Source organism: Falco naumanni, chromosome 5 (genome assembly GCF_017639655.2).
Source record: "Falco naumanni isolate bFalNau1 chromosome 5, bFalNau1.pat, whole genome shotgun sequence".
NCBI classification, from domain to species: Eukaryota; Metazoa; Chordata; class Aves; order Falconiformes; family Falconidae; genus Falco; species Falco naumanni.
Window position 1 is genome coordinate 70,422,571 of NC_054058.1, and position 26,791 is coordinate 70,449,361.

At 42.5% G+C, this 26,791-nt stretch overlaps 1 protein-coding gene across 1 annotated transcript in view; it reads right to left on the minus strand.

Moving 5' to 3' along the window:
• GRM3 (glutamate metabotropic receptor 3) overlaps positions 1-26,791 on the minus strand; it is a 113,873-nt gene that overhangs the window by 38,411 nt on the left and 48,671 nt on the right. The window contains exon 2 of the mRNA XM_040596830.1: positions 11,486-12,089. Coding sequence (XP_040452764.1) covers positions 11,486-11,983 — 498 coding nt within the window. The 5' untranslated portion in view covers positions 11,984-12,089. The remainder of the gene's footprint in view (positions 1-11,485; positions 12,090-26,791) is intronic.

Genomic DNA, 26,791 nt, shown 5'->3' on the forward strand with positions numbered 1-26,791 from the left:
TCTCACAGAAGTGTAGCTCCTGATTATATCAGGAAAGAAATGAAGAAAGTTTATGGCATTTTTTTCCTTGTGATTGCTTCTTAAATGACAAAGGGAAGACTTCAGAGTTCTGCTCTTGGTGGGTAGAAGTTGTGTCCAGTAAATTAAATTTGAAGTTGATCTTGGAGTACAGCCTGACAAAACCAGTTGAGAAGCGATAGTGTACTTGAGTTTCCTAAGGGAAACTTATTAAAAATTGCCCAATCATTTTTTTCACATTTTCCACAAATGTTTCTCCAACCACAGACTATGCCTGTGAGGATTTAAAGGTAAAGGACTGTTTAGAAAAAAAAAGTTGTGGAACAAGGTAAATTTTGAATGTTCAGATATCAATAGCAAAATTAAAAAAAAATTAAAAAAATTATTTTAAAAGTCTGGTAAAAACCCCAAAATTTTATTTGTTTTTTTGGCAACATATGTCACTTGAGATTTTATAGATTTAGATTCTATCTTTTCTGTAATGCAGACACTGGACAAGTGTCCTGCTGTGGCTCAGTTTCCCACTGTGAACTGGTGTAATCTTTTTTCTGGGCCAGGCTCTGCTGCCAAACCATACATGCACAGTGTCTCTCCAGCCCCCTGGTCCACCTGGAACAGGGGATGTCAGGAGGCCCTTGTCCTTCGGTCCTTCTGGGGCACCAGGGATGCCCTGGCATCTCAGCTGTATCTGTGGAGCTGAAACATGCTTTTATAAAAGAAACCACTAGGAGTGGTTTATATTGGTTTAAACCAAAATAAAACCTTTTCTGCACTGCTTGGAAGGAGTATCGTGACAGGGAGGTTTGACTAGCCCACGGCGGTTTTGCCTGTTGGTGTAGGCACATGGCTGGGAAGTGCTGTGGCTGAACAAGTCACTGTCCCTCAGGAAACAGCTGATGAGGCTGTAACCACCCTGCTACGTGGGAACATGCATTAAACTGCCTTATGCTGGGAATGTGGCATTTAATTTCCATTGTGGTGATCTGAATGAACAGCTTTAAAGCATTGGGGTGGGCTGAGAGGCTTGTTTTGTCACCAAGGTGCAATGGATGCTTTGAGCACTGTCAAGCCTTTGTGGTTTTGTAACTTCTGATTACGTGCCCATGTATCCACATGGTATGGTTCACATGTCCTGCCTTAAAAAGAGCACTTTGATTTGGTAATAAAATGTCCTCCATGTAGCTATTCCACAAGACTTCTTGCAGAATTGTGTGGGCTGGAATTGCTATTCTTGTCTCAGTTTATTCTAGCAGAAATTTTATTTGCACTAAACCACAATAAGGATATGCATACACATCACTCTGCATTTCCCCCCACAAACTGACTAAAAAAGTCCATTTTCTAGTTAAAGCGGTGCTACCCAGTGCACCATCAAGCCTTCAGCTCACAAAGATGTACCCCAATAAGTAAAGGCAACTTTTCTATTGCTTTTTATTTCTTTCGGTCTAAGCAGCACAAGTATCCATATGCAGGGAAACAGACCCACACTCCCATTTTACAATGGGGCTGCGGACCTTAGAGGTCACTGTCTTTCTAGGCTCCCTGAAAACTGCCTGCAATTCTGGTGCCACAGGCAGAAGAAAGCTTTCCTGGGACAATGCTGTGTGCTGCAGTGCTCTTCACTGCAAAGCTGTCCAGGTGGTAGGTTTTTCATGGACTAGAAATTAAAAAAAATATAAGAAAGTCTGCTTAATCAGAGGATAGTGACCCAATCTTCCATGAGAACTGTAACTGATCGTGTAAATCAGTGAAGTTGTATATGTTATTGACTCAGATCAGGACACTCTTCTGGAAATTCTGAAGCTGGGGATATTCTGGAATATTGTAACTTGTCAATTTTGGGGACTAATTTTTCAAAAGAGCTCAGATCTCAGACACTTAGCTGATGTAGCCAGTTTCAGAAGGGCCCCATTTCCTAGCTCTTTACAGGCTGATCTAAACATGTGATTCTGAAAATCAGATCCTGATTAAACGGGCAACAAGGTAAGAGCACAGGTAGCAGGTTCTGGAGAGGAGCTGGTATCTAAGGCTATGTCTGTTCTGCGGTGTCTCAGCGTAGTAGAGGAAAGTTCAATGTGAACCAGAGTTACGTGCCCAACACTGTATCACCTGAGGCATACCTACACTGTAGCTCCATGCTGCCTTGGGATGTGTGCTACAGCTTCAAAATTGCAGTGTAGATCAGCTTTTGCTAAATGAAATCTATTTTGGCAAAGCTCCAGGCAGCAATTTAATCAAGCCATGGTGCATGCAGCTAGAGCCTGAAATCCATATGTTGGCACTTAAGTAGCAGTAGTAGCCTGGAGTTTTTTTGCTGTCAAAACCAGTGGGATTTGCAGATATGTAACACCTTTGCAAATAAGGCTGGATGTTCTGTATCTGCAACCTAAACCAACCGCTTTGCACAGCTTGCTCTGGACAGTAGGTGTTGATATAGCCAGCTGCCAGTGTGATGGGAAACATTATTTGCCCACACACTGCTGGGTTTATTAGTGTACCCAACTGTCCTGTGCTAAATTTAGCATCCATTTCCCAAGCAAACCTGTCTCGCACCCAGCTGCTAGGATGGAGGGTGGTTCTTAAGAGGCAGACCTACAGGAGCATGGCAGAAAGTCCAGTGTGAGCAATGTCCCTTTGTAGGGGCAGGCTGCACCAGCAAATCCTGCAAATGAAGTGGCCAATGCAGTGCCAGAGGAGACTGATGTCCCTATCACAACGTTGGAGCCACATCTGTCACTTCTACTTCTCTGTGCATCAGGGACAGAAGAAATACTTGTGGGAAATTGCCAATTTAGTTTATAGCACGGAAAATGGCTTCATATTAACCACCTGTGAGGAAATATGGATTAGGTACGGCTATCAAACACGTGAACCTGGTTTCTGAGTATGTTTCTGGCCATTCAGGAATCCTGCTGATAAATGAGGTCAGGTAGGTGACACCTGTATGTCTCAGAAACCTTGGTCTGTCTTCTGATGTGTTGAATCTCATCAAGCCTTTTGCTTATCCTCCATAGGACTTTTTTTTTTTTTTCTTCCCCTGGAAGTAGGGTTTGTTCTGATGTTTTTGGTTAAAATTTCCTTTCTTAACATCCCAGAGGCTGGTACATGGATTGTTTGAATGTGTACGGGACTGGAGGGCACAGGAAACACTTTGGGGAAGAAAAAAAAGAATCTCAGAAGAGTTAGAACAGATAGGGCATCTTCAACACAACACACAAGTGTGTATCACACATTTTTTGGGCAGTGGAGGCCCCTTGTTAGATGACACTGCACTCTGTGCCTCTAAAATTTTGCCACGTGAGAATCTCATGGCACTTAACACGGCTTAATGAATCTAATTTCACAGAGCTCCTCTGAGACAGGCGAGAGCTCCTGTGGCTGTTTGGAACAGACTTTAAATATCAGGCTGCTGAGCAGAATGGGATGGAGGTAAAGGAGGTTTGTCTCTATCAAGGTACCAGAGAAATCCCTGTCTCTGAACTGCAGTCTGTCCTAATGGAGATCCAGTCGCTACCTTTGGTCTCCTGAGAAAGTCTTTCTATTTCTGAGGATAAGTTGCTTGTCCAGATTCCCACAGCAAGACCATGGCTAAGCCGTGCCCCGGGGATTTCCTAATATTTAGGTCATTGCTATAATGTAGGGGCTGAGCTCTCGCTTTGTAGAAATGTCTGCTGCTGCCAGCGTATGTTCTATCTAGTTCCTAAATGATGTTAATCTACACTGTGAGCTTTTTGTTATTATTTGAGCAGTTGCAGGTCAAACTACAGCTAAAGCATTTGTTCCAATAAATATTTTTTTCTTTTTGGCTTATTTGAATTTTTCTTTTTTTCTTACATCTAAAAATATTTTACTAAAATTTGGGCAGAAAGTACCATTTAGGAAGGCAGGAAGGAAACGTTGGTTCTGAATGGGCTGGAGTGTGGGTGTGTGATAAGTGGTGGGCATAAACCTGATGTAAAGAATAAATGAGGTACCTCTGTAGTCAGCTGCCTCCACAGCCTGTACAGCCTCCCTGTACTCCCAGCTCCTGGTTTGTACATTTTATGTTAATTTATAACCTCACTTCTTTCAGTTTATAACCATTTACTTCTATCCTCTTGTCATGTATCCCAGTAAACACTTGCTTTGTGTTCTTCAGAACGAGCCCATACATACAGAAAAGCAGATACCAGGTTCTCAGCAAACCTTCTCTTCTCCAGGGTAAACACACCCAGTTTCCCCAACCTCTTCTTGTAGGGCATGTGCTCCAGACTCTCTTCCCCATGACCACCTTTGTATTTATTACATTTCTATTTTACTGGGGGAAGTAAAGCTGGACATATCATTCCAGGTGTGGTCGAATGAGAACCAGAATAAATAGAAATAATAATTTCCACCTATCTACTAGCTATGTTTCTGTAGATCCACCCTGGCATGCTGTGAGCCTATGGTGCCACCAGGTTGCGTCTTTGGCAATAAATACAAGCAATACTGAAGAGACAGGCTCCACCATAACTTCCCCTGTCCTCTTTGGATTCAGCAGGTTCAAAGGCATGGCTCTCACCTCAGGGACAATGTGACCCAGTGTGGCTCAGCTCGGGCACTTCTGACATATCCACAGAGCCTAGGAATATTTGGGGTGGGGAGATCTCAGTGATGCAAACACAGCTGCTCAGCTCGAATCCAAGAAAAAACTTCACTCAAAACTCTGATTTGTTTTCAAAGCGAAATTAGGAGCTTAAGTTCCTTACTGGTTCCAGGATTGAAATGCCTTTATCAGTCTGGAACACCCTCTCTCCATAGTTCGTTTTAAAACTGTGGGTGTCATGTCTGGGTTATTGTAACAAGCGCTATGGAAAACAATCTCCACAAAGGGGCTATGTCATCACCTGCAACATAAAATACCCATTTGCCTCCAGCTGGACGTCAGGCTCTGACCCCAGGAATGCATTGGCAATGCTACCATCCCAGTACTTTTAATCATTAAAGGTCAGTTGCAAAGAGCTAAGCCAGAAGCAGTGAAATTATTTAGGACTTCCAGCCTGGCTTGTACTCCTATGTAGTCCTGCACATTGCAGGACTAAAGCAGTGGTTTCCATTAGCTTTCTCTCTTTTTGGTATTAAGAGGGCTATTTACTAGTTAGTGAGTGTTGTTCCTTAACAAAATGCTTTCCAAAAGGTAACTCAGGAAAAACCAATTCATTACTAACCAACCAACCAAACATCTGGCATTTTTGGTTAGCAGGGGGAGGGGAGAAGACAACATTGTTTTTAGCCTTGCACTTCTGAAAATTTTGTTAATGAAGCTGGGAAAAATATAGCTAAGTATTTGCAGCAGACTCGATAGCTGTCACATCCAGAGAAGCAGTGTTTGAACAGTGAAATAATAGCATCTGCAAAATGAACATCAGAATTAGGGAATACTGTCAGAATAGCATCTAGGATTTCTGCAGAAGACCCAGGAATTTCTTTTTATATGCCTGTCCTGTGTAATAAAAGATAACCCAAGAAGGACACAAAGAAAAAATGTTGTACTCAGAGAGGAGAATTGCTTGGAAATTCTTTTTGCATTCTGCCTCCATACAGCATTAACTGTTGAAGTGAAGTAAGCTAAGCACTAAGCTGGCAGACTGAGAAGAGACCTGTGAAGAAGACCTTGCACAAGGAGTGCAGTTCTTCCCTGAGCCTTGGTAAACCTGACCATGAGTGACCATGATTTACATTACATGGGGAAAAGGACTAAAACTGGGGTTGATGGTTCTAAAAGGATGTAACGGCTTCTGGAGTTAAAAAAGCTATTATTGAACTATTTGAGACTCATGAACTGATGCATAAATCCTGGTCAGAAGGGACAGTATGAGTATGGGTGATGTCAAGGTGTCCCTAAGTAGTTCCTATTTTTGGCTGCTTTCTCTTGTAGTTACATACTTTCCCAGTTGTAACATGGTAGGGCTCCTTCCTTCTTACCTGTGATCTCATGGGTTACTTACCTATCCCCCTCTAAAACCATATCATTTCCCCTTGGCAAAAGGAGAAAATGGTCACACCAAAGGAAAAAAAAAAAGAATAAAAAATAATACCAAACCCAAATCAAAGAGACTGTAAAGGAATCGGTTACCCTGGGATTTTTAAAGCAGCCAGCCAAAGGGAGGTACTCACATTCCTTTGAAATCTCTAGGAAAGACATGGCCGGTGCTGTTTGGGCAGTTTGAAAATCTCAACCTAGTGGTGGTTTGTTTCGGAACGTGGAACGGAAACAAAGCTAGGAACAAACAGCAAGGATCTGGCTGAGAGGGAGTGGAGAGGGAAGACAAACAGAGATAAGAGGGAAAAAGTTTAAAGGAGACACCAGGAAGTCAGCAAATGCATGTGTAGCTTTAAATGTTAGTGGTAGGTGGCCCATCTCACTGAACAGATCTTTTAATAAGGATCTGGTTTAGTTTTTACAAGCACAAAATCACCAGTGGCTGCTGTTGCACAGTTGAATGCAAAGCTCCTATATACGTGCATCACAAATGGCATACATGGTCTGTGGTCCCTGGTGAACCCCTGCAGCCCCCTGCACATTTCTCCTGCCCATATCCCAGTTGGGTCCATGCACAAGGAGACAGAGCCCCATATGTTACGAGGTTTGTTTGTTTGTTTGCTTGCTTTTTCTTTCTTCCCCCCCCCCCCCCCCCCCCCCCCGTCGTTCTTCTAAGGATTTTGCACTATTTGTATGGTTATGGAAGTCACAAGCTATTGTTAAGACTTTGTTTGGAAGATGGTTTATCCTTGGAGGAAGGAAATTGATGTAATTAGCTTTCAGGCTCCACGAGCCCTTGGCAGACTTGTGTGGCTAAGGAGAAGTGACAGCTAGAAGAAGATGGCTGGTAAATGAGTACATATTCAGAATTTCATGCCAGATGGTCACTCACTTAGGAGAGAGTCCTTAGCTTTTGTGATAGCAGCAATGTACCTTTGAACCTTCTCCAGTGGTTTTGCTCCAGTTTACTTAAGACATAACGAGGAATTAAGGAGAAGACAGCTGGGTACTGGTGTCTTTTCTGCCACTTTTTTCTGGATGAGGGTTCTAACTTGGGAATAACTTTTACAAGTGTGATCTGCAGGTCTTGTGGATTGGTAGCATAAAGGGAACTACACAAAGGTAAAGCTCTATACCTACATGAATATGGTGGATATGGAAATGCAAACCCAGCCCACCTAAGGGAATTTACTGTTTGTAAGAGCTGACTGCAGGGAATGGACCCCAATCTTCATTCTCAGAAAATGGTTCCAGTTTTCAGGAACAGAGAAGAAAAAATCCAGCACATGAATAGTCGTATTCCTGCTTACACATGCATATTCCTGACGGAGCTGACCTAAGTGTTTTAAACATGGCATTCGGTTTGGCTGTGTGGGTGCTCCTCCGTGCAAATGAAGAGTGGTTTTTTTTCTTACCCTTTTTACAATGTCATTGAACATCTCCAAGGAAAATATGTTTGAAATTTCTCTTGTAAACTAGGAGAGAGGGGATAATCTGACTCAAATGAAAAGCCATGAACCCAAAACAAAGTCCTCTGGATGATTTACCTTCTGATCCTAGGTTCAGCTCGGGTCAGAATTTTATTTCATGAAAACAGCTTTTTTACATGAGCCCTTCTGTTGACTGAGAATCCTGGCTTGGATTTTTTTGGGATCAAATGCTGTGCAGATTGGGCTCACTGCTAATTTAAACACAACATCTAAAAACTAATTATCCAGATCATCATTAACGATAATAGCTTAGTCTGACCAGAAAATAATTAAGCATTTTGCATTCTCTTGTTGTTTTTATTCTCTGCAAAAAGTGCCTATCATGCATACTGACTCAGTGGGGAAGGTGTTCATTGCTGATTTACCAGCAAATTCTTTTTTCCTTGGTGGAAGGATAATGAAAGAAGCAGAAATCTGACAGCAGGAGCATCATGAAGTCATTTGGAAGACAGCTGTCCAGACAAAAATCTGAAGAGGGAGGGTGAAAGGAGGGGAAGAAAAAGTATTGAAATACAATGGCAAATTCACAGGAGGAAAAAAAAATATATGAGGCAGAAATAATTTCTTGTCTGAAGACCTCAGCATGGTTTATTTTAAGGCTAAGAAACTCTGCTGTGGGCTTTATGATATTTACAGCTCTCAGGCAAACAAAAAGTGCTTGACAGGGCTACATCTGGAAGCACCCAGCCCCCTGAGCGCTGTTGGAAAGCATGGGGAATGGGGATGCTTAGCCCTGCAGATGTGCCTGCTGAAGTGGTTTGACATTCAGCAGTGGTGTGATTCCAGTTGCTGCTGGAGCTACTATTTACAGGTGACTGTCTCTATAATTTGGTAGTCCTTTCTTTTGGTGTGGCTCCAAAATGCATGGCTTTAATGCTTTGAAGTCCTTACATCTTCAGGCTTGAGTCTGCAATGTCTATTATTCTTGACAAGGATTTTCTTTTGAAACAGAAGCCATGACTGGCTATCCTAACAAGATGAGCAGAAGGAATGGATGGCTTAATTACACCTTTAATAGATAGTGTGAAATCTAGAGGAAAGCTAGAAAAGAGAGACTGAAGGAAGACCGACCCAATCTATGTTAAGGGAAAGTAATCAATTGAATACTTCTTTTCTTGCTGGAAAGTGCTCAATGACATGAATGATTTGTGAACCTATTTATTTATTTGTCTGAGGAACTGTGTAAGAAAGTTTGAATAACTACAGGCAACTACAGGGAAGCTGTATAGATCATAGAGTAATATTAGATATAACTACTTTTTCATCATCCCTCCCATGTTTTGAAAATCGGGTGACATACAGCTACATTGCCAATTTTCACACGTATTGAATGAGAGTCTCTTACCAAGACTTCTGGTTTCCATCTGACAGCTGCTCCCAACCCAAGCTTTTGGAATATTAAGCATTTGTATATACTATGTGTACTCTATGTGTACTGCATCCACTCTGCTGCCTCGAATATGGATTTAGTCTTATGCCAGTGATCACCAGAGACTGGCTTCAAAGGGACAGACTGACAGATGTGTAAGAGGTCCGAGGCCTTTTTAGGAGTGTGGTGTGGCTGCCTCAGGGTTTCTGAGAGGGAAGGAAATATCTGTACCATTTCCACATTTTATGAATGTGGTTTTTAGGTTACTCCATGTCTATTGGACACACATGAATTTAGGGTGGACTAAGGAACAGATTAACCACAAATAACTAGAACAAAGGCAGAGCAAAACCACTGCCCCCTCTCCACCAGTGGGATAGGGCAAGTATATGATGTTTCAGTATATATTACTAGCCTTGAGATACTTGCAGCTCTGGGAATTGCCAAGCCAGAGGTGGTATCTGTACAGAATTTCCTGATTTTTTCTGGTCATTTCTTGAACTCATTTAGTTTTTAGCATCCACCACAACCTGTCATTTGATATACTCTTTGTCTGATAGGAAGAAACAGTGAATAATGATTTCCTTACAGATTGTGTTGCCAAGGTTCTGTAGCTATCATTTCTCCTCTTCAGGTCTCTTTTCCAGCCCTGGAACTTGTTCTTTGTACTCCAAGTGATCAGACCCATGTAACTGGTGAAGGACACATTCTTGCTGGGCTAGCTGATACACAGTGGGACAAAACCACTCCTAGTATGAGAGGTGGCTGAGGTTCTGCTCTGCAGAAACTATGCTCCTGTGGTATGGGTAACGATTTGCCCATGTATTCCCTAATATGCATAGAGAGACAAGCCACACATTGGAACACAGAAGGAAATAAAATGTAGTTTGTTGAAATGCTGCTTCTGCGCTCATGCATGTCTTATGGAAACTGGCCATGCTCCCAAGCCCGGTGGGATTTAATGCCTTGAGAAGAGCAGTAGCCAGTCCCCCAAAGTAACTCTGACTGAAATGAGCATTAGATGAACTCTTGGCCTCTTTATGAGACAGGTAAATGAAACTTTGTGGGCTTTCTGTCACTGCTGGGATGGTCTGTAGTACAGAAGAACATTTTTTTTCCTTTGACATTGATGCATAGTTAAGGCCTGTATTTGGTCTGCAAAAATATATTGCTCATAGTGGTCCAACACTGTCAAGTCTTGGTGCCTTTGGAAACCTCTAGGTGACCGTTAGGAAATGCTAGATCCAGGGTCTTAGCCTACCTGATTCTGGGCTTAAGACACCATTCATTTGTGATTATGAGTAACGTGGACTGGTTTACTTAATTTAACCCAAAATAATGAGACCTGTGTAGATTTCAAAACTTCAGCAAAACTAGGGGGCATTTTTGCTTATGGATAGTGCACTGGCAGCGGTGTGTGTGGGGGGCACTTTAGCATATCTGAGGCTGCACTGCCATAGGAGTACCTGGTCTGAAGGGGAGAAGTCCAGAATTTCTGCTAAAAAAGCAGGCATATTAATTCTTCATGTTCACTTAGTGAGGAAAAAAATGCCAAGGAGTTAAAGTTTTATAATGAATATATATAAAGTAGGAAGCCAAGAACAAAAAGGTTCATTATGTTTAGCCCTTTGCAACTGAAACCAAGGATGCAATAAAACTATAGTTGGAAAGACATATGGAGCATTTAACCCACCTGGGAGCATTTAACCCACCTGCAACTTACACCTTTGCAAGACATTGCAAATACTTTCCAACACCCTACTGAGACCCTATTTGTGACTAATGTTGCACAACCAAAAGCTCCAGTTACAACGTGCCAGAAGGACGGAGCAAGATATACTGAGGGCATCTGTCTTCTGTGCTGGACTTCTGACAGAGTGCTTCCACTGCACTCTGCCAGGCAACATTTCCTGGCAAAACCTGTCTTAGTATAAACTAAATATGGAAACAAAAGGGAAGACAGCAAATTTAGGATCCATTCAGAAACTGTACTGCCTGCATGGGACATTTGAGACCTTAGTCACTGAGTCAGGAGAATAATTTTTATTGGCTTTGGTGTGCTTAATTAAGACACTAAAACCCTTTAATCATTTGGTCAGGTCTAATTTAAGTTTATGGCTAGTATGCCATTTTTACTTTATTTTGGCCTGGAAGTAAAATAAGGATTTCTTCTTTCATTTTAAATCTCTGTTGCTTAAGTGACAAATCTTATGTGCATGCAGCATGACAGGAATGCATATATTCAGAAATAGAGGTGATATAAATTTTTGTTGATGTGAAAGCAGAGATCTGAACTTGGAGTCATAAAAGTCTCATGACATGCGAAGTTCAGAATAAATACTAAGACTTTTGGAAAATCCAGTGCCCTTAGGATACACCATAGCTAGAGGAAGTGGCCAGCTGCCAGAGATTTAAACTATAGCAAGTGTTTTTAAAGGGTGAATCAAACTAGTATAAATTAATTTAAAATTATATGCTAGATTGATCCCTAGGGTGAAGTGATTGAGCTAACACTTGCTTTATTGTCAAACTTATGTAAGCAGTGGTTCTGTTCCAGGAATTGCAGGTGAATGATTCTCACTTCATGGGGCTCCTGTGACTTACCTGTATGGAGACACTGCTATAGGAACCACCTATGACTCCTGCAATGAGTAATGGTAAATTTTCTTGAACGGCATACGAGCCATCAGGGCACATGTACTCTGTTTCATCCACTTTAGTCAAAGATGCCCTGACAAACTCCAAAGACTGTTCTAAGGCATATGTATCCCTGGAACACGTATCCAAGATGTGAACTCCAAGCTTAATTCCTGGCAGCAAGTAGTTGTCTCTGTTGATTTCATCGATGGCGAACAACATGGCCTCCAAACGCTGGATGCCTCGGTCTTCATTGATTCTCCCACATTCTTCTATCCCAGTGCCTTTTTCATTGATTGGGAATAAGCCACCTAAGACCAGGTCTCCTTCTATCTTAATTTCCTTCCTTACAAAGCTGTGGTCACTTAGGGAAAGGAAAACTCCTTTGGAAAATAAAGCTAGCGCAAGGACTTGGAGTCTGGTGAACATCTTCACTGGTCCTGTTTTAGCAGCTCTAAGAAACATTGGTGGGTGCAAAAGTGCTCTTCAGACCTTCTGATCTGTTGTCAAATTTGAGGTGCGGTCCCACAAGCTAGTGAAGAAGAAGCCAACAAGTCTTTCCACTGGACTTCTAAAGAAGAGATGAGAGGAATTAGAAAAGGTGACAGAAGATGTGAGCTGTTATAAAACTTTTATCAACAAAACATTCAAGAGCAGAGGTTAAGGGATTGCTGGACATAGCATAGAAAGTAAGAAATATAGTTGTCTTGCATTCTCATAAAGCACCTTATTCCATTTGCTTCATAACTGAATACAGGCCAAGCACCTACGATGACAGCTATGCGCAAAGATCACAGACTTATGGGGCAATATATCTGGTGTTGACCACTGCTCAACAATGTTTTACATTTTGCAAGGACAGAGACTGCTTCTGAGGTGTTTCTCATACCATCCTCTCTTATTCTATCCTCTCTCTTTTCTGGACTCAGAGGCTTATGTATTCTCCTTCACTGTGTTACCATTTGCTTCCAGCCTTTCCTTAATAGATTTTTCTTTCTTTTGTTGTTGTTGTTGTTTGCGCTCTACTTACTATTCCTTCAGGGACAACACTGTCATAGTGTTGTCTCCTTGCTGTTAATTTTTGCTAAATTCAGCATTTGGCCTTCAGATCCAAAGCCTCTTTCTGAAGCCCACCTGCCCTGCCTTCCTTTACTAGCCTGCTCACCTGGTGCAGTCAATGGGAGGACTAGAGAAACCTCTTGGGGCTTTACCTCTAATTTGGGGCTTTACCTTTAGTTTGGGGCTTTGGCAAATATATGAAACACAGGATAAGCCCTGTTTTAGCAGGTAGTAACTGAGGGCTGTGTCTGCAATAAAAAAGCAATTAGGTCCATGTCATACCATTTAAGTGTTAACGTGCTCCCTGGGACTGCTTTGACTCAGGTCAATCAGTGCTTTTCTAAACAGTGCCTGGGCATGGTTCATGGACAAGAAAAGACTGGGGGCCATTCCCAATAAAGAATTTTGGTGTGGTCACAGTGTTTTGGCCATTTCATGTTGGCTGGTGTCACCAACAGAGGATGGTCTGTGGTCCATTTATTTGTTAGCTCTGCAGTTCTGCGCGGCACTTTTAAGTGACACACCAAGGATAGTTATTATGTGGAAGGCCTGGAAAGTGAACCCAGATCTCCATCAAATGCCTTAATCACAAAACCATGCCCTCCTTAAGGCATGAAAGATTATCTTGCAAGCAAGTTAAGGTTAAAAAAAAAAAAAAAAAAAAAAAGAGAGACATGAAAGAAAAAAAGAGACATGACAAGGAGGGGTCTCATACTTGAAGCTTGCTTAGGGCATGAAAACGCTTATGGCGGGACTTGCTCTCTTTAACGTTAATCACAGTTCAGTGCTCAGGTCAAAGGGAGAACACAGCAGAGATGTATGTACTTACGATATGATTCTACTCTCAGTAAGGTCAAGACCAGTTTGCCAATGGCCTTAAGTGGAGAAAAATCAAGCCTTAGATTGAAGATCATGTTGTAACAAATTTGTAACTAAATATGCATACACAAAGTCTATTTATGCAAAATAGATGCACGATTCATCCATAGACTCCTTGTCAATATCTTTTCAAATATGACAAAGGGGCTGCCTTGATCTCCAAATCCTGAGATAAATCAAGTGTGGTAACATTTAAGTAGGTCACTTTAATAATTTATTTCTATACTTACCTTTTCCTTAACAGAGTATATATTGTTAGAGTTGCAGGTTTATTTTTAATTTAAAAACAACACAAAGAAATTGAAATAAGCAACAGTTAATATTTAACACTGAATGATGGATGAGCACGCTTACTGCAAGGCAGCTGTTTATCCTGGTACAATTCTGTGTTGCTGTACCAAATTGTGTGAAAGGATAGCTTCTCATTCATATTTAGTCCAACATTGTTTTCTCATAAATCAGTAAGGTGTCAGTGCACTGCTAAAGGTCTTTCTCTGCTGTCCTAGTAACGTGTGTGGTCTGAGCTGCAGGCTGTCTCAGCAGAATTTTCCATTCAGAAATAAGTTATATCTCAGTGGAAAACAAGCATCATCATCCCTCAGTGATCTATAAGCAAGCTAGTTTGCTGATCACCTCTGGTTTATTACTCAGGTCCAGGAAATATATTTTCTGGTAATGTTAGGAGGGTAATGACATAACTGTATTCAGCGGTACTTTCTGTGTCAGACTTGGTACTATAATTTACCAAATATTATTCAAGTGTATACATGGCATATAAAATGGTGGCGCTATCCTGTTGGAAATAATTATCAGACAAAAAAGTGGCATTTGTCACATAAATGGTTGTGTGGGCAATAACTCAGTTGAATCAACTTCCATTGTTCTCATCACTAATCCACCATTTAGATAAAAACAGGACTTGGGATTTTTTTAAATGCAATATCCACCCCATTTACTTCTGTAGCTTCTGTCACCGCTGTATCTCAGCAAATATTCATACATTTATGCTTACAACACTGGTAAAATATTTATTTTCCCTGTTTTACACTTGAGGCAAAAGAGGCACAGAAAGATGAAACGAGATTCTCAAAAGAGTCAGTTCAGATTTTGATTTGCTCAGCACTCACAATCACTATCAAACTTTGAAAAGGTCTCTGCTTCCCTTTAGGAACTGAAGAACATGCTTTCAGCTGTACCCTGCACCCCCTGATTCCCACTGAGGCACTGACTCTGAAAAACTTCCTAAGCAAGCTGGTCTCTCTTCCAAGCCTCTTCCTGAATGATTTACCTAAGGTCATCAGCACAGCCAAGAGTCAAACTTTGACCTTTTCCAGTGATCCTCTGATACCTGAATGATAAGCCTCCCTTGCTTCCCATTACTCCTGCTGCCTTTTATGTGAGTCTTTATAAGGTTGTATTAAAAACAGCCTGTTTTCAACAGCCTTTCAATATTATGAAGAACAAGTCAGTTTGTCAAAGGAAAGGCTTATAAATGGAGTTTTCTGCAAGGTTTTCTAAAACCTACCCAGGACATGCCTACAGCTACAGTGGGTTTACCCGAAACAGCAAGGAGGTGTCCTCATCCTCCTGACTCCTTTAGAGGTGCTTGTTTTTGCAAATGGCAACACCTTCCACCTTACACCATGTGCGTCTCAGGGATTTATGTGACTCCGAAACCTCAGCAATAAAGGCTAGAAAGGTACCAGAAATTATTGCAACATTGCACATTAAAAATGTATATGTAAAATGATTGATACTACAGAAAGAACTGATTTTTCTTGCAAAGAATGCAAAGGATTTCTGTATTTTATCACTTACACTTGTTACAGTGACCCTGCTGAGGGAAACTGAAACCAGTCATGGCACACCAGAGGATCAGTCTCAGCAGAAGTCAAGGAGCTATCGAAGATGGTGAGGATTGGGAATAGGCATGGCCATTTCTGTTTCTCCCTTGAGACTTTGTGTTGAAAGCACTGGTCTGAAGGTGTCCAGGGATATGAAGGGAGGAGATAATGGGAAGCCCACCTGGGTTGTAGAACACAAATGACTCAATCCTGTAATCCTGCTCTATCTGGGGATGCACTGCTTGGTAAGGGGTGCCTATGGGTGGAAGTCACCCACTTACACCAGTCACCTTAGCCTCCCCACTTGGCAGCTCCTGGGAAGCTCTGCACTTTTCATATAGGCTTGGAAACTGTATGGAGACACCACATATGTGGAGTCCTGCTCTCCAGGTAAACATGGTCATCCTATTTCACGTGTTCAAATCCTCTGTTTATAAATGGGAGACAGTTACCAAAAGCACAGCTTCTGGTATCACGTGTGCTTCTCTCCTTCTGCAGACTCTGTAGCCTGTGCACTGCTGCCCATGTAGCAGCATCGCAGTGTCCTGCTGAGTGCACCAGCTGGGGAGTGGAGTCATTAATGCAAAGGCTGGTTTGCCTTTAATTAATGCAAAGGGAGGTTTCCCCTTTGGGCTGTGAGGTAGGGATGCTTCCTGGTGGTGGGACTCCTGAAGGAAGCTGCGAGGCAGATCTGGGTGGCCGCTGAGCAGCGTCACTATGGTGACACTGAACAGACAGCTTGATATGAAGAAGGGAGGTTATTTTAAAGCAGCTTGCAAAGATGGGCTAGCAACTCGGTTCCTCTCCTGTTCTCTCTGGTGTGCACCTCCCACATGCTTTCTCTGCAGCTTGCATAAATCATGACTATATATACAAACATTTTGTACCCATTGCAGGCTGATACAGCCCATATTCCTCCCCTTAACCCTGCTGAAGGTAGCACCCCAGAGCTGAGATTTGTCATTTCCTACTGGAAGTGACCCCACTGACCACAAGAATTTGTCTTTGCAGTATTGCCTTCTGCTAAAAGCATGTTTCAGGGATGTTTCAAAAAGTAGTACCTGTTGATCAAGCTGCAGTTCTTACATTTTTCATTGGTATTTAATGTTTTAACACCAGCTACAGGCAGTGTTGTATTGTTCTAGGTGTTCTGTTAATATTAAAAGTATGTACAGTCCAGCCCTATAGGCTGCTGATCCTGCTGGAAATAGTTGTAGAGCATAAGTATAGAAGCAATCCAAATATTGAAATGAAAAATAAACAGAAACAGGGAGAAGAAAGGTCTTCATATCTGCATCAGAAGGTTTCTGCCAGCACTTCCCTATGTGAACTTTAGCCAGTAGCACTTGGCCTGTGAAACAGATCTTTTGGCACACTGGATCCCCTTCTGTTTCCACCAACAGAGGTCCATGGGGGAGAGCTACATCTGCTCTTGAGGGACACTGTCAGCACTTCCTTCAGGAAAAGAAACTCACTTGTGTTAAATGGCATCTGTGCTGCTCTTGTTGAAAATACCCTTGCCTCTCTCTCTGAATAATCAGTTTTGGTGGATTATTTCTGTTCCTGTAAAAAGTTGATTGCACAAACACAGTATTTCTTCGTGCAAGTTTGCTTATTTAATAAGGGTGTGCACAACCTTGGTTTTGTGACCACTAACATGAGAAAGAGGATGTCTGGGTTTTCTACATTCAGTATTCCACTGATATCATCTCCAAAACGAAATCTGTCTTTCATGGCTTTCTTCCAAGGGCTATATCCACATGACAGCTCTGGCCTTCTACAGGATTTCTGTTTGCAGCACACAGAGTTGCTCCACCTGTGCTATTGGTTCAGGGGTGAATTCTTATTAGGCTAAGTGTATTCAGTCTATTTCTTTAGGTGTCAGACTCCAAAAAGAAGTGCAGTTGAATCTTTCATTTAGCCAGACAACTTATAAATCGAGTATGATTGTTCATGCATCAATAATTTTTCTGATACCTTCTACCATACCAGCGTCAATGGTTAGCACTGGCAGTCTATCCAAGAGCCACAGACTTTCCAATTTTCTACTTATAAGGATGGAATGGGAAAAATTATTGAGTTTATTGGGAAACTTTATTGAAGCACTTCAGATCTAGTCATTTTTCAACACCATTAACTAACAAATTGGACCAATCTACATGATTGGGTTAAAACTCTAGAGGGTCTTGCCCTCATCTCTACCATGTGCTATATCCTAAATTCCTCTGCACTTGTTCCCCTTTACAGCATTTTTCAGGGCTCATCTGTTTACCCAGCTGCCTGAGAAAGGATGCAACAAGAGCTGACGTGGGTGCTGGAGAAGTCTATGTTTAGCTCTATTGTGGGTGGGTCCCTCTTGGCAGTCATGGATTTTTAATGCATTATTCAGGACTACAATGTGATACTGTGGTGCCTGGAGCCATATGTCAACTTGGTATCACCTGCCACCCTCAATAAACTTGCTTTGGAGGAGGACTGTACTCAGTGGAAGGTCACAAGGGAGGCTTACTGCACCTGTGTTCTTGTACAGCATAGCAGTTTAGAGTTCTATCAATATACCTGTCTCCAAGGCCACCCCATCAGAGAGGTATCTTTCCCTGAGCCCTTGCTGTATCGTACAAATCTTATCCTAGGGCGGCAGGTTTCTAAAACAACTCCAATTTTGGCTCAAAATTCTGGCACCTCTCTCAAGACTGACACAACAAATTAAATGCCATGATTTCTTTCTCTCAGAGATCATGGATAACTTGCACAGCAGCATTGCTCATCCAACATATTTGGCACATTTATATGTGTTCTGCCAGAACTTGACCTTAATACCGGATGAGATCTGCACTGAAAGATAAGGCTTCTTACTTCGTTGGAAAGTGATGGACAGGCTTGAGTCTCCTTACCAATTATAACTAGAGATGCCGTCACCTCTGGAAGAGAAATATTTGTAAAGGATCCCAAGCCTTACAGTGACAGATATGTGCCAGGTACACAAATTGCTCACATCCTGATTCTGGCTGGCTGAAATCTGATAGCTTAAATCAGGAAGGAAAAAAAAAAACAAAAAACCCAACCAACAACAAAACAAAATGAAAAAAGTTGCAGAAAATGAGATGAGGTAGAGAAAACAAGTAAATTTCTTCCATGGAAATGGAGAAGTTCCTCTCATGAAACGTTAATGAGGTTCTGACACAAAAGTTTGCTGAAAATGAATCAAAGTGCTTTAAATTTCAATTGCTGGCTGTTATATCTCAGAAATTTATCTTTTTTTCTTTCCTTATGAAAAATGACAAAAATGGGTTTACATCTAGGCGATTTTGTGTCTTTCATTTCAGCTTGGAAACCCATACATGAAAAACATTAATTAATACAGTTACCACTGCCAGCATCACGAGAGTATAAACCATACAAGTTTATCCCATGCTTAGCATACTGCAGAAGACTTTGAAAAGCCCTAAAAATTTAGGAGCAATTTCAATATAAAGAATGACATATAAAGCAAGCGATTATACACCAGCGTAGAAGGAGACTGTTCCTCTTAAAATACAAACTTATGTTCTGTTGCTTTAGAATAAGAAAAAAAAAAATCAGAACACTGAATTGCTGTTTGTACTGTGTTAGCATCAACAAGTGATGCTTTATTTTTTCTACAATGTCAACATAAAACAGATGCCCAGCTCTTTCCTCAGAGATCTATGATATATTCACCCCGTTTCAAAAAGAATTTAAAATATTAATCACATAGGAAAACAGATGTCTCTGACATGATACTCTTGAAGTTTCTAGATATTAAAGGACTATATAGATTAGAAGATCTATTAATTTAACCTGGTGAGGAACAAGGAGCCCCTGGAGATTAACCAGACATTAATGTGGTGTGGAAATATGGGTCTTTGCTATTTGTTAAATTACATGAGTGCCTTTGGCTCTGGCCAAGCCTTTCTCGAGGGAGTTTGGTCTCAGGAAAGGGAGCTGCAATGAGCAGATCACCAGAGCTAGAGATCTAGGTCAGGCCGGGCAGTCTTCTAACTCGTTAAGAGTTTCTTCCATACTTTGACAATAAGTATATTTGAGTGTATTGAGAAATCCAGCCATGAGCCTGAGGCTTTGTACCATCTGGACGATTTGTGGTGTAATGATCTTGATGTAATGCAGGGTTAGACCTTTGAAAGTCCCACCATCTTCCCGTCTGTCTTTTTTGGATTGAGCAGAATCCTACTGCTTTTTATCCATCTGCTTGTTTCTTCCAGGCATTGGCGACAGCTGAAAGCACACCAGCAGAGACAGCAATGAACAGACAAGTGCTGTCTGCCTATTGATTGTGTGTTAGTCGACTTTAGTCTCAGTCTCCCTGTGTGGTCCCAGAAAGACGTGGAAGAGGAAAAATGGGAGTATAAAGACTTTGGAGACAAAGCAGCAGCTGGCTTGTGACCTGTGGATGTCACAGCAATTATTCCTGTTAGGTGCTGCAGGGATACCGTCACCAGGCTGAGGTCAATGATGTCAAAGGCTGGGTGAGAGAGGTAATGGCATAAATGCAGAGTATTCCCACATGAAGTGAACCGTGACATTTTCAGCATCATGTCCTGGGATGAAACTTTTAGTTAAGAGAAGCTTTAACGCTTGGCTTAATGCAAGTGAAGCTTAACTAAGTGAAGTTCACACCGACCTAAATATAACCCTCCAAGGAGAATCTGTGCGTTTAGTCTTTGGACAAGTATTTAGCCTTTCCCTCTTACTTGATTCCTAAGCATCTATTTTCTCCTGCCCCTCCAGAGCTCATTTCTGTCTTGTGCTCATAATCACTTTTCAGCTCTCTGCAACATCTGCAGGGTTTTTCTTGGGCCCACATCTCTCCCTGAGTTTCTGCCTATGCTCCAGCTGAGGTGCTCTGCCTGTGCGCTCTTGGCTCCCTCCGAACAGCATCGGTGCGAGCTGCCAGATCGCACTCTCATCACTCCTCTGCCAAGACATTCCCTCACTGCAGCATTGCGGCCGAACTATGGCTGAACCTCTGCATATGTGGAGGGCAGAGACTCTTTTTCACTATTGCCTCCTCTCAGATTTGATCTGGCTGCCAGAACAGCCAGCCTTAGAGTCGTACGGGCCTTGCAAAGCAGCGAAGCGTTCACCCTTTCCCTTCCCCGCCTGTATGTGGGATGAATTCTGCTGCCACTCAACGGCACCCAGTCCTGGCCTGCACCCCCAGGTAGTAGCATTCAAACCTGGCCTGGTGCCCTCCACGTCACTGGTCTGGATAGGAGAAACTGGAATAGCAAAGGGGATGGCCAACAGTGGGAAAAGCCCCCACCCCCACCCCGTGGCTCCTTCTCGCCCCCTGTGACTCAGGGTGACATAGGTCAAATAAAAGCCTTCCCAGGCTGGTGCTTCCACCCCTGTCTGGTCTGAGCTGTATCTCCCAGTTTGCCACAGTGGTACCAAATGCTCAGCTGGGAATTTTCCAAGTGAAGATAGTTCTTCTCATTTGTCAAAAGAAGCAATATTTCTCCCTCTGACATATGCACTGCAAGCACTTCACAGAGCAGGAACTGCTGCCTTGCCCATGGCTGTTCAGCACTGAACTCTTGCCTCGTCACCACTAACCATTTACTGATGAGACTCAAACTGCCTCACTCGCCTACTTAATATATGGCAACGTTTTAGGCACCCTTGACCTCCCCCAGGAGAATCTCCTGCCTATTCTGACTTAAGAGGACACAAGGTGTCTCTGGAGACCTCCAAAGGCACAAAAATATTTCTAATGAAAACCGAGGCACTTGCTTGAGGTGGACTAGTTCACCGAGCACCTACAGTGTGAGTTTGTGCCTGACTGCACAAACAGGATTTCACCTACCTGTCATATGTTTTGTTCTGTTCGTGATAGCAACACAAAGCAATAGAAAGGGGTCTAAACAGGGAAAGACTGGGTTTTTAAAGACAGGAAAAGATTGTTTAGCATGCATTGTAGCTTTTTGCTGCCGAGTTTTAGGTTGGTTTTTTTTTTGTTTGGTTTTTTACATAAAAGGATTAAAATCGGTAGCCTCTCCTGCAATGATTCTTCCTCCCCCATCAGAGCCCAGACTGGTAACTCTTCCATCACATGAATGTTACCTCCAGGCTACAGCATTCAGCAGAGTGTGAAATCACAATTAACAGAGCCAGTGTTTTGTAAGTGAGCAGAGCGGCTGCAAATTACATCCTGCTATTAGCTGATTTTAGAACAAGGCTGTTGAACAGCTTCATGATTACTGGGCTGTGGCGTGTATTAAAAAAACATTAATAAAACATAATTGATTGTGAATTGTGCTTACTGCTTTTATAGTTTTAATCACAAGTGTCACAGAAGTTTACTGGAAACAAAAGCTGCCCTCAGCTATCTACAGGAACTGGGTTGTTTTAAAGTTTTTACTGAATTTGATTTGCAGCTGTTGGAAATCAGTAAGCCACTGAAACCTATGGGTTTGGCCAACTTAGTGATCCTCTTTGCATTTTTCTTTTCCTATTGGCAAAGAAAGGTGTGAGACTGCCTTGCCTTTTGCCAGAAAGTATTGCTGGAAGCCTGATAGAAATGGTATCTTCTGTCTCTCAGACTTGCCATTCACTCAGCTTGCCCCTTAGCAGCAGGTAATGTCACTGATAGGGAACAGGAGCTGAAGGTTTCTGTTTGCTGAGAAACAAGCCACAACAAAGAGCTATACTTAGAAAATACTTTTCTGGCCCTCTTCTGGACGCCAAATAATTTTTAAACCTTAAATCATGTATTCTTACAGGAACACAGTAATGTTTAATTCTGATCCATGATCCTGTCTGGGCTTACGGATGGACAAAGTATGCCAGAGTAAGTTTATGGCTACATTTTTCAGACTTGGATGCCCTGTTATGAGTTTATGGACTTTAAAAAGGCCATTCACAATCAGTCTAATTTGGGACTGTGACAGATTTTGAGTCCCAGCCAGTGTTGCAAACTGTCTCCTCTTCTGCATCAGTTAGTGCTACCAGGACCTAAAACTCACTCTCAGGCTAAGAATTCCCAAAGCGCTTAATTTCAGACACTGCCTGCATTTTCTGGTCAAGGTGTCACCTAACTCTACTTACTAGCCACATTCAGTCAGAGGAAGACTAAACTCTGCCAAAGTCCCCAGGGACATGCGCTCAGGTATGTGGGCAGAATCTTGCCCTAGCTGTAGGTGTTTAAGGTGTTACCCCACAGAGAGATGTCAGAAAGTGAGGAATAAAACCCAGGAGTTCCAGATCTGTCCTACTGTGACCACCAGAAATGTGAGTGCTAGGAGTGCAGAAAAATCTTAGAAGTGGACCCAAAATGAGGTAATACAATACCTACATAGTTTATTGACTTTTTGGTAGCCTGTTCCCTGGCAAATAAACTAGTATAAACACCAGGAGTAGATTGCTGAAAGGCATTTCCCGTTGAAGAGCAAACAGTAAGGGTTATTCTTAATAAAAATAAACCCGAGAAAACAATTTTTTCCTGTTTCTGCAAAGACATAGCCTACAAAGGCAGTAACATGCCTTGTCCTGGCCAAGGGAGTGACTTCTACTGGTATGAAATGAAATATAGTTCAGTCACCACTCAGGCTCATTTCTGTTTTGGACTCAGCCTTTGCGTGAAGGTGCATCCTGGAGCAAACACCTCCACCCTGCAGCAAGCTGCTTCTTCTTCTGTATCACTTGTCCACCCCTCAGATCTAGTGTAAGCTGTTTGCTTGGCTCCTTTCATGCAGTTCCACAATAGTGTGTGTACATGCATATACATATGTGGTTTTTTTATGTGAAGAGCCAGAGCCTCACGTCCCTTCTTTTACTCTAAATCACCATTGCTATGGCAACAACTGCTTAACTGAAAATTTAGAGAGGCATTTAGCACAAATTATAAAAGAAGACACATGACAGAGTTCTGCATCAAGACACGGCCTGATAGCCCGCTGTGGCTCCAGTCACCAAGTGCTCCAGGACACCGCAGGAACCTTGCCACATGTAGTCTGGCCACCTTCTGCTCAGCGTGGCAGAGGAAACAGCTTTCTCTAACACTCACTTTGTCTTTATTCTTCTCTGTGTTGATAATATGTGGCATTTCAGCCATCTGATCAGCCACATCTCTGAATTCGCAGTCCACCGAGCCTGGTCCTCAATACCTCTGCCAGAATACTTCATGGTCTGACGGTGTGAGGGGGGAATTCCTTGATAATGAAGGCAAGGAAAGACACAGGCCCTGTTTAGTGTCTCTTGAACAGTACTAGTGTTCTGCATCAGCATGCCTGGCAGCAGATGAAGGGCTTAGCTGAGTTGGAGGACAAAGAACACTGCGTGTCTCTAACATTTCTCCTTGTGAGGAGTCACTCCGTGCTGCCAAATCTCAGACATGATGATAGAGTAGAAGGGCCAACAGGAATAATCTCAACAATTTCTAGTGAATTTAGGAGAATCACCTTTTCCTAAACTTGTGCAAAGTTTGTCCTCTGTTCTTACATATGGCCACATCTCAAATAAAGCAAGGTGAAATTAGCTGTGTTCATCCTTTACTTTGGATGAAGCACACTAATTGGTAAAAACTATTCAGAGAGAGATGTTTTGGCCACCAAGCTCCTTCTGCATAAAACGTCATTTGGAAGTCCTTTCTCTATCTTCAGTCAGACAAGTTGTGTACAAGAATGCCATACCTACTAGGACCCGAAACAGGCTGGAAGTGTGGGCAGTTATAGACAGAAAAAAAGGCTCTGTTTGCAGCTGAGTGCCCCAGGAGTGAATCTACTTTTGGGAAAGTGGAAGTTATGTGTGTTTTGGATCCTGTTAATGGTACGAGAAGATGTAATCTGGGAATGAATAGAGTAAACCTCCTTCTAAGAGGAAATCATTGAAGTGGCTCCCCAATCCTGGGTAAAAAATAGAATGAAAAGAAGGCAGGTATGTAGATGTGAACTATTTATTGCTGACTGGCAAGAGTGGAAAGCAGTTCTGTTGATAATCTGTTTCCATAGCGGACATAGGCAGGGCATGGGTGATGGTGATTCACTGTCTCCTCTGGTACAGAGGGAGGATGCACATGGGTAGGCAGTAGGTTGCACGCTCAGAACAGATGAAGGCGGGGGATCTCCTGCCAGATACTGTTGAGCTGCTCAACAGCTGCTCAACTCTTGATGCTGGACAGTGTGGATGCTAAATGTCTGCACAGGCTCAGGGTCACTGGAAAAGTTCCTGGGGGAGAAATCTGTCCTGGACTAGTAAGCATGAATTCTTCCCAAGGAATTCCCTGCCTCAGAAAGGCAGGGTGTGAGTTTACTCAGGGTATAGCCTGCACTCCTGGTTTGCTGTCCCCCTGTGGACTGCTGCAAGTTGTGGGACAGCGATTTAAGCCCTCTATACCTCATAGTCACTGTTTACAAAGCACATGGCTGTGAGACTTTACTGAGTTAAGACTTGCCTCACAGTCTGTGGAAACTGGGGACTCTTGATTTGACTTTGCTGGGAAGACATGAGTGCACTAGCAGAGAGAATCTTTACCTTAATTTGTAAAGGGATTGCAAACAACTGCACTGTGTGAAGGCAGTGGTCCACATTCTCTAAATCCTTCTCTGACAGTGGTTAAAGTTGGTGCCTATGACAGTGAGCAAAAATTGTGCTACTTCCCATGAACAATCTCCCAATCTCCAACAACTTACAACTTGGGAGTTTCCTATGCTGGTTGTGATTTCTTGTGAATTTTGTAACCAGCAATAGATTTATTGTGGACATTTTCCCTTTGAACCCATGAAACTATTAGCAACCACCAAATCACCTTCAGAGCTTTGAAATGGGATTGTGGAGCTTAGGTAGTAAAACCACCTGGATTTCATGGTAAAAGCACACCTCCTTGTTTGATCTGGCCCCCTTCCTTCTTTGATGTTGCCTTATTCATATACTGGAAAGGTAATATGCCTGCATGAAAATTAAGAGAGTGTCCTGGTTTTGGCTGGGATAGAGTTAACTGTCTTCCTAGAAGCTGGTACAGTGCTGTGGTCTGGATTTGCTGTGAGAATAATGTTGATACCACACTGATGGTTTAGTTGTTGCTAAGAAGTGCTTACCCTAAACCACGGACTTTTCAGTTTCCCAGGCTGTGCCAGGGAGCAGGGGCAGAAGCCAGGGAGGGAGCAGAGCCAGGACAGCAGACCCGAACCAGCCAAAGGGCTATTCCATACCATAGAATGCCATGCCCAGTATACAAACTGGGGGGAGTCAGCCTGGAGCCACCGCTCATTGCTCGGGGTCTGGCTGGGCATCGGTCAGGGGGTGGTGAGCAACTGCATGCATCATGCATCACTTGTTTGCAGTGGTTTTCTCCCCTTGGGTTTTATTCCTCTCTTTCTCTCTTCTTTTCACTGCAGTTGTTATAATTATGGTGATGGTTATTATGTTTTATTTCCATTATTAAATTGTTCTTATCTCAACCCACCTGTTTTACATTTTTTCCCAGTTGGCATCCCCATCCCACCAGGGTAGAGGGAATGAGCGAGCAGCTGCATGGAGCGTAGTTGCTGTCTGGGGTTAAACCACAACAGAATATTAAAGAATGCAACTTCCAGAGTTGTCTGCTAAAAACAAATGCTCATATCTAATTTTAGACATCTAAAGTGAGGTTTCTTGTTTGGTTTCCTTTACAATGGATGGATGGATAGAGACAGGAACCTCCAAATGGAAATTCCTGTTCTGGGTGGGATGAAATACTCTGTAGGTGCTGCCTTCACTGTGGAAAGCAGAAGCTTAGAGTGAAATCAACCCTAACTTTACTGCCTCAAAGGCCTAAAAGCTAAGCAGGTTGAACTGACTTCTTGACTGTGCTCCTTTTACCCCTTACCGGAGGCAGAGAGTTTTGGTCAAGGAGGTGTTAAAGCTTTTGCATGGCTGTTTGTATAGAGATTTATTGTTTCTTGGAAGGTACAGTCCACATGAGGGATGTACTCCTCTCTCACTACAGGAGGAGTTAGATCAGTTTTATTTTGGAAGGGCCAGGGCTGAATATTCTTTCTGTGTGGCCTGTGTGCCTTGTAATAACAAGATTTCTTGTTATTACAATTCTCATTGCAATTTAAGACTAATACTTGTATCCTAAATTTCACCAAGGCCAGCGTGAATGAATAATAATCCCGTTAAAGAATTCAGGAACTAGCCAAGAGTCACTACTTGTATTTGTTAACAAAACTGAACCAGAGGTGGGGATTTCATTCCTTTGCTTGCACTTTCTGGCTTTGATCAGGGAGAAGCTCCATGCCTGCCAACATTTCTAGTGGCTTCAGGAACACCAGCAGAACCATCCATGAGGCCATGGGCACACAACAAATGTTATTCTGTGAAAATCACCCCAAATTCTTCTGTCAAACAGTGATTGGAAAATGTGAGCTGAGAAACCGCAAGACCAGGCGCACGCGAAGAAAGTAGGTTAGGAATCATGCGTGCCAGACAGTAATCCAGGCTGCATTCCCCTCAGGGCATATTCTTCTAGATC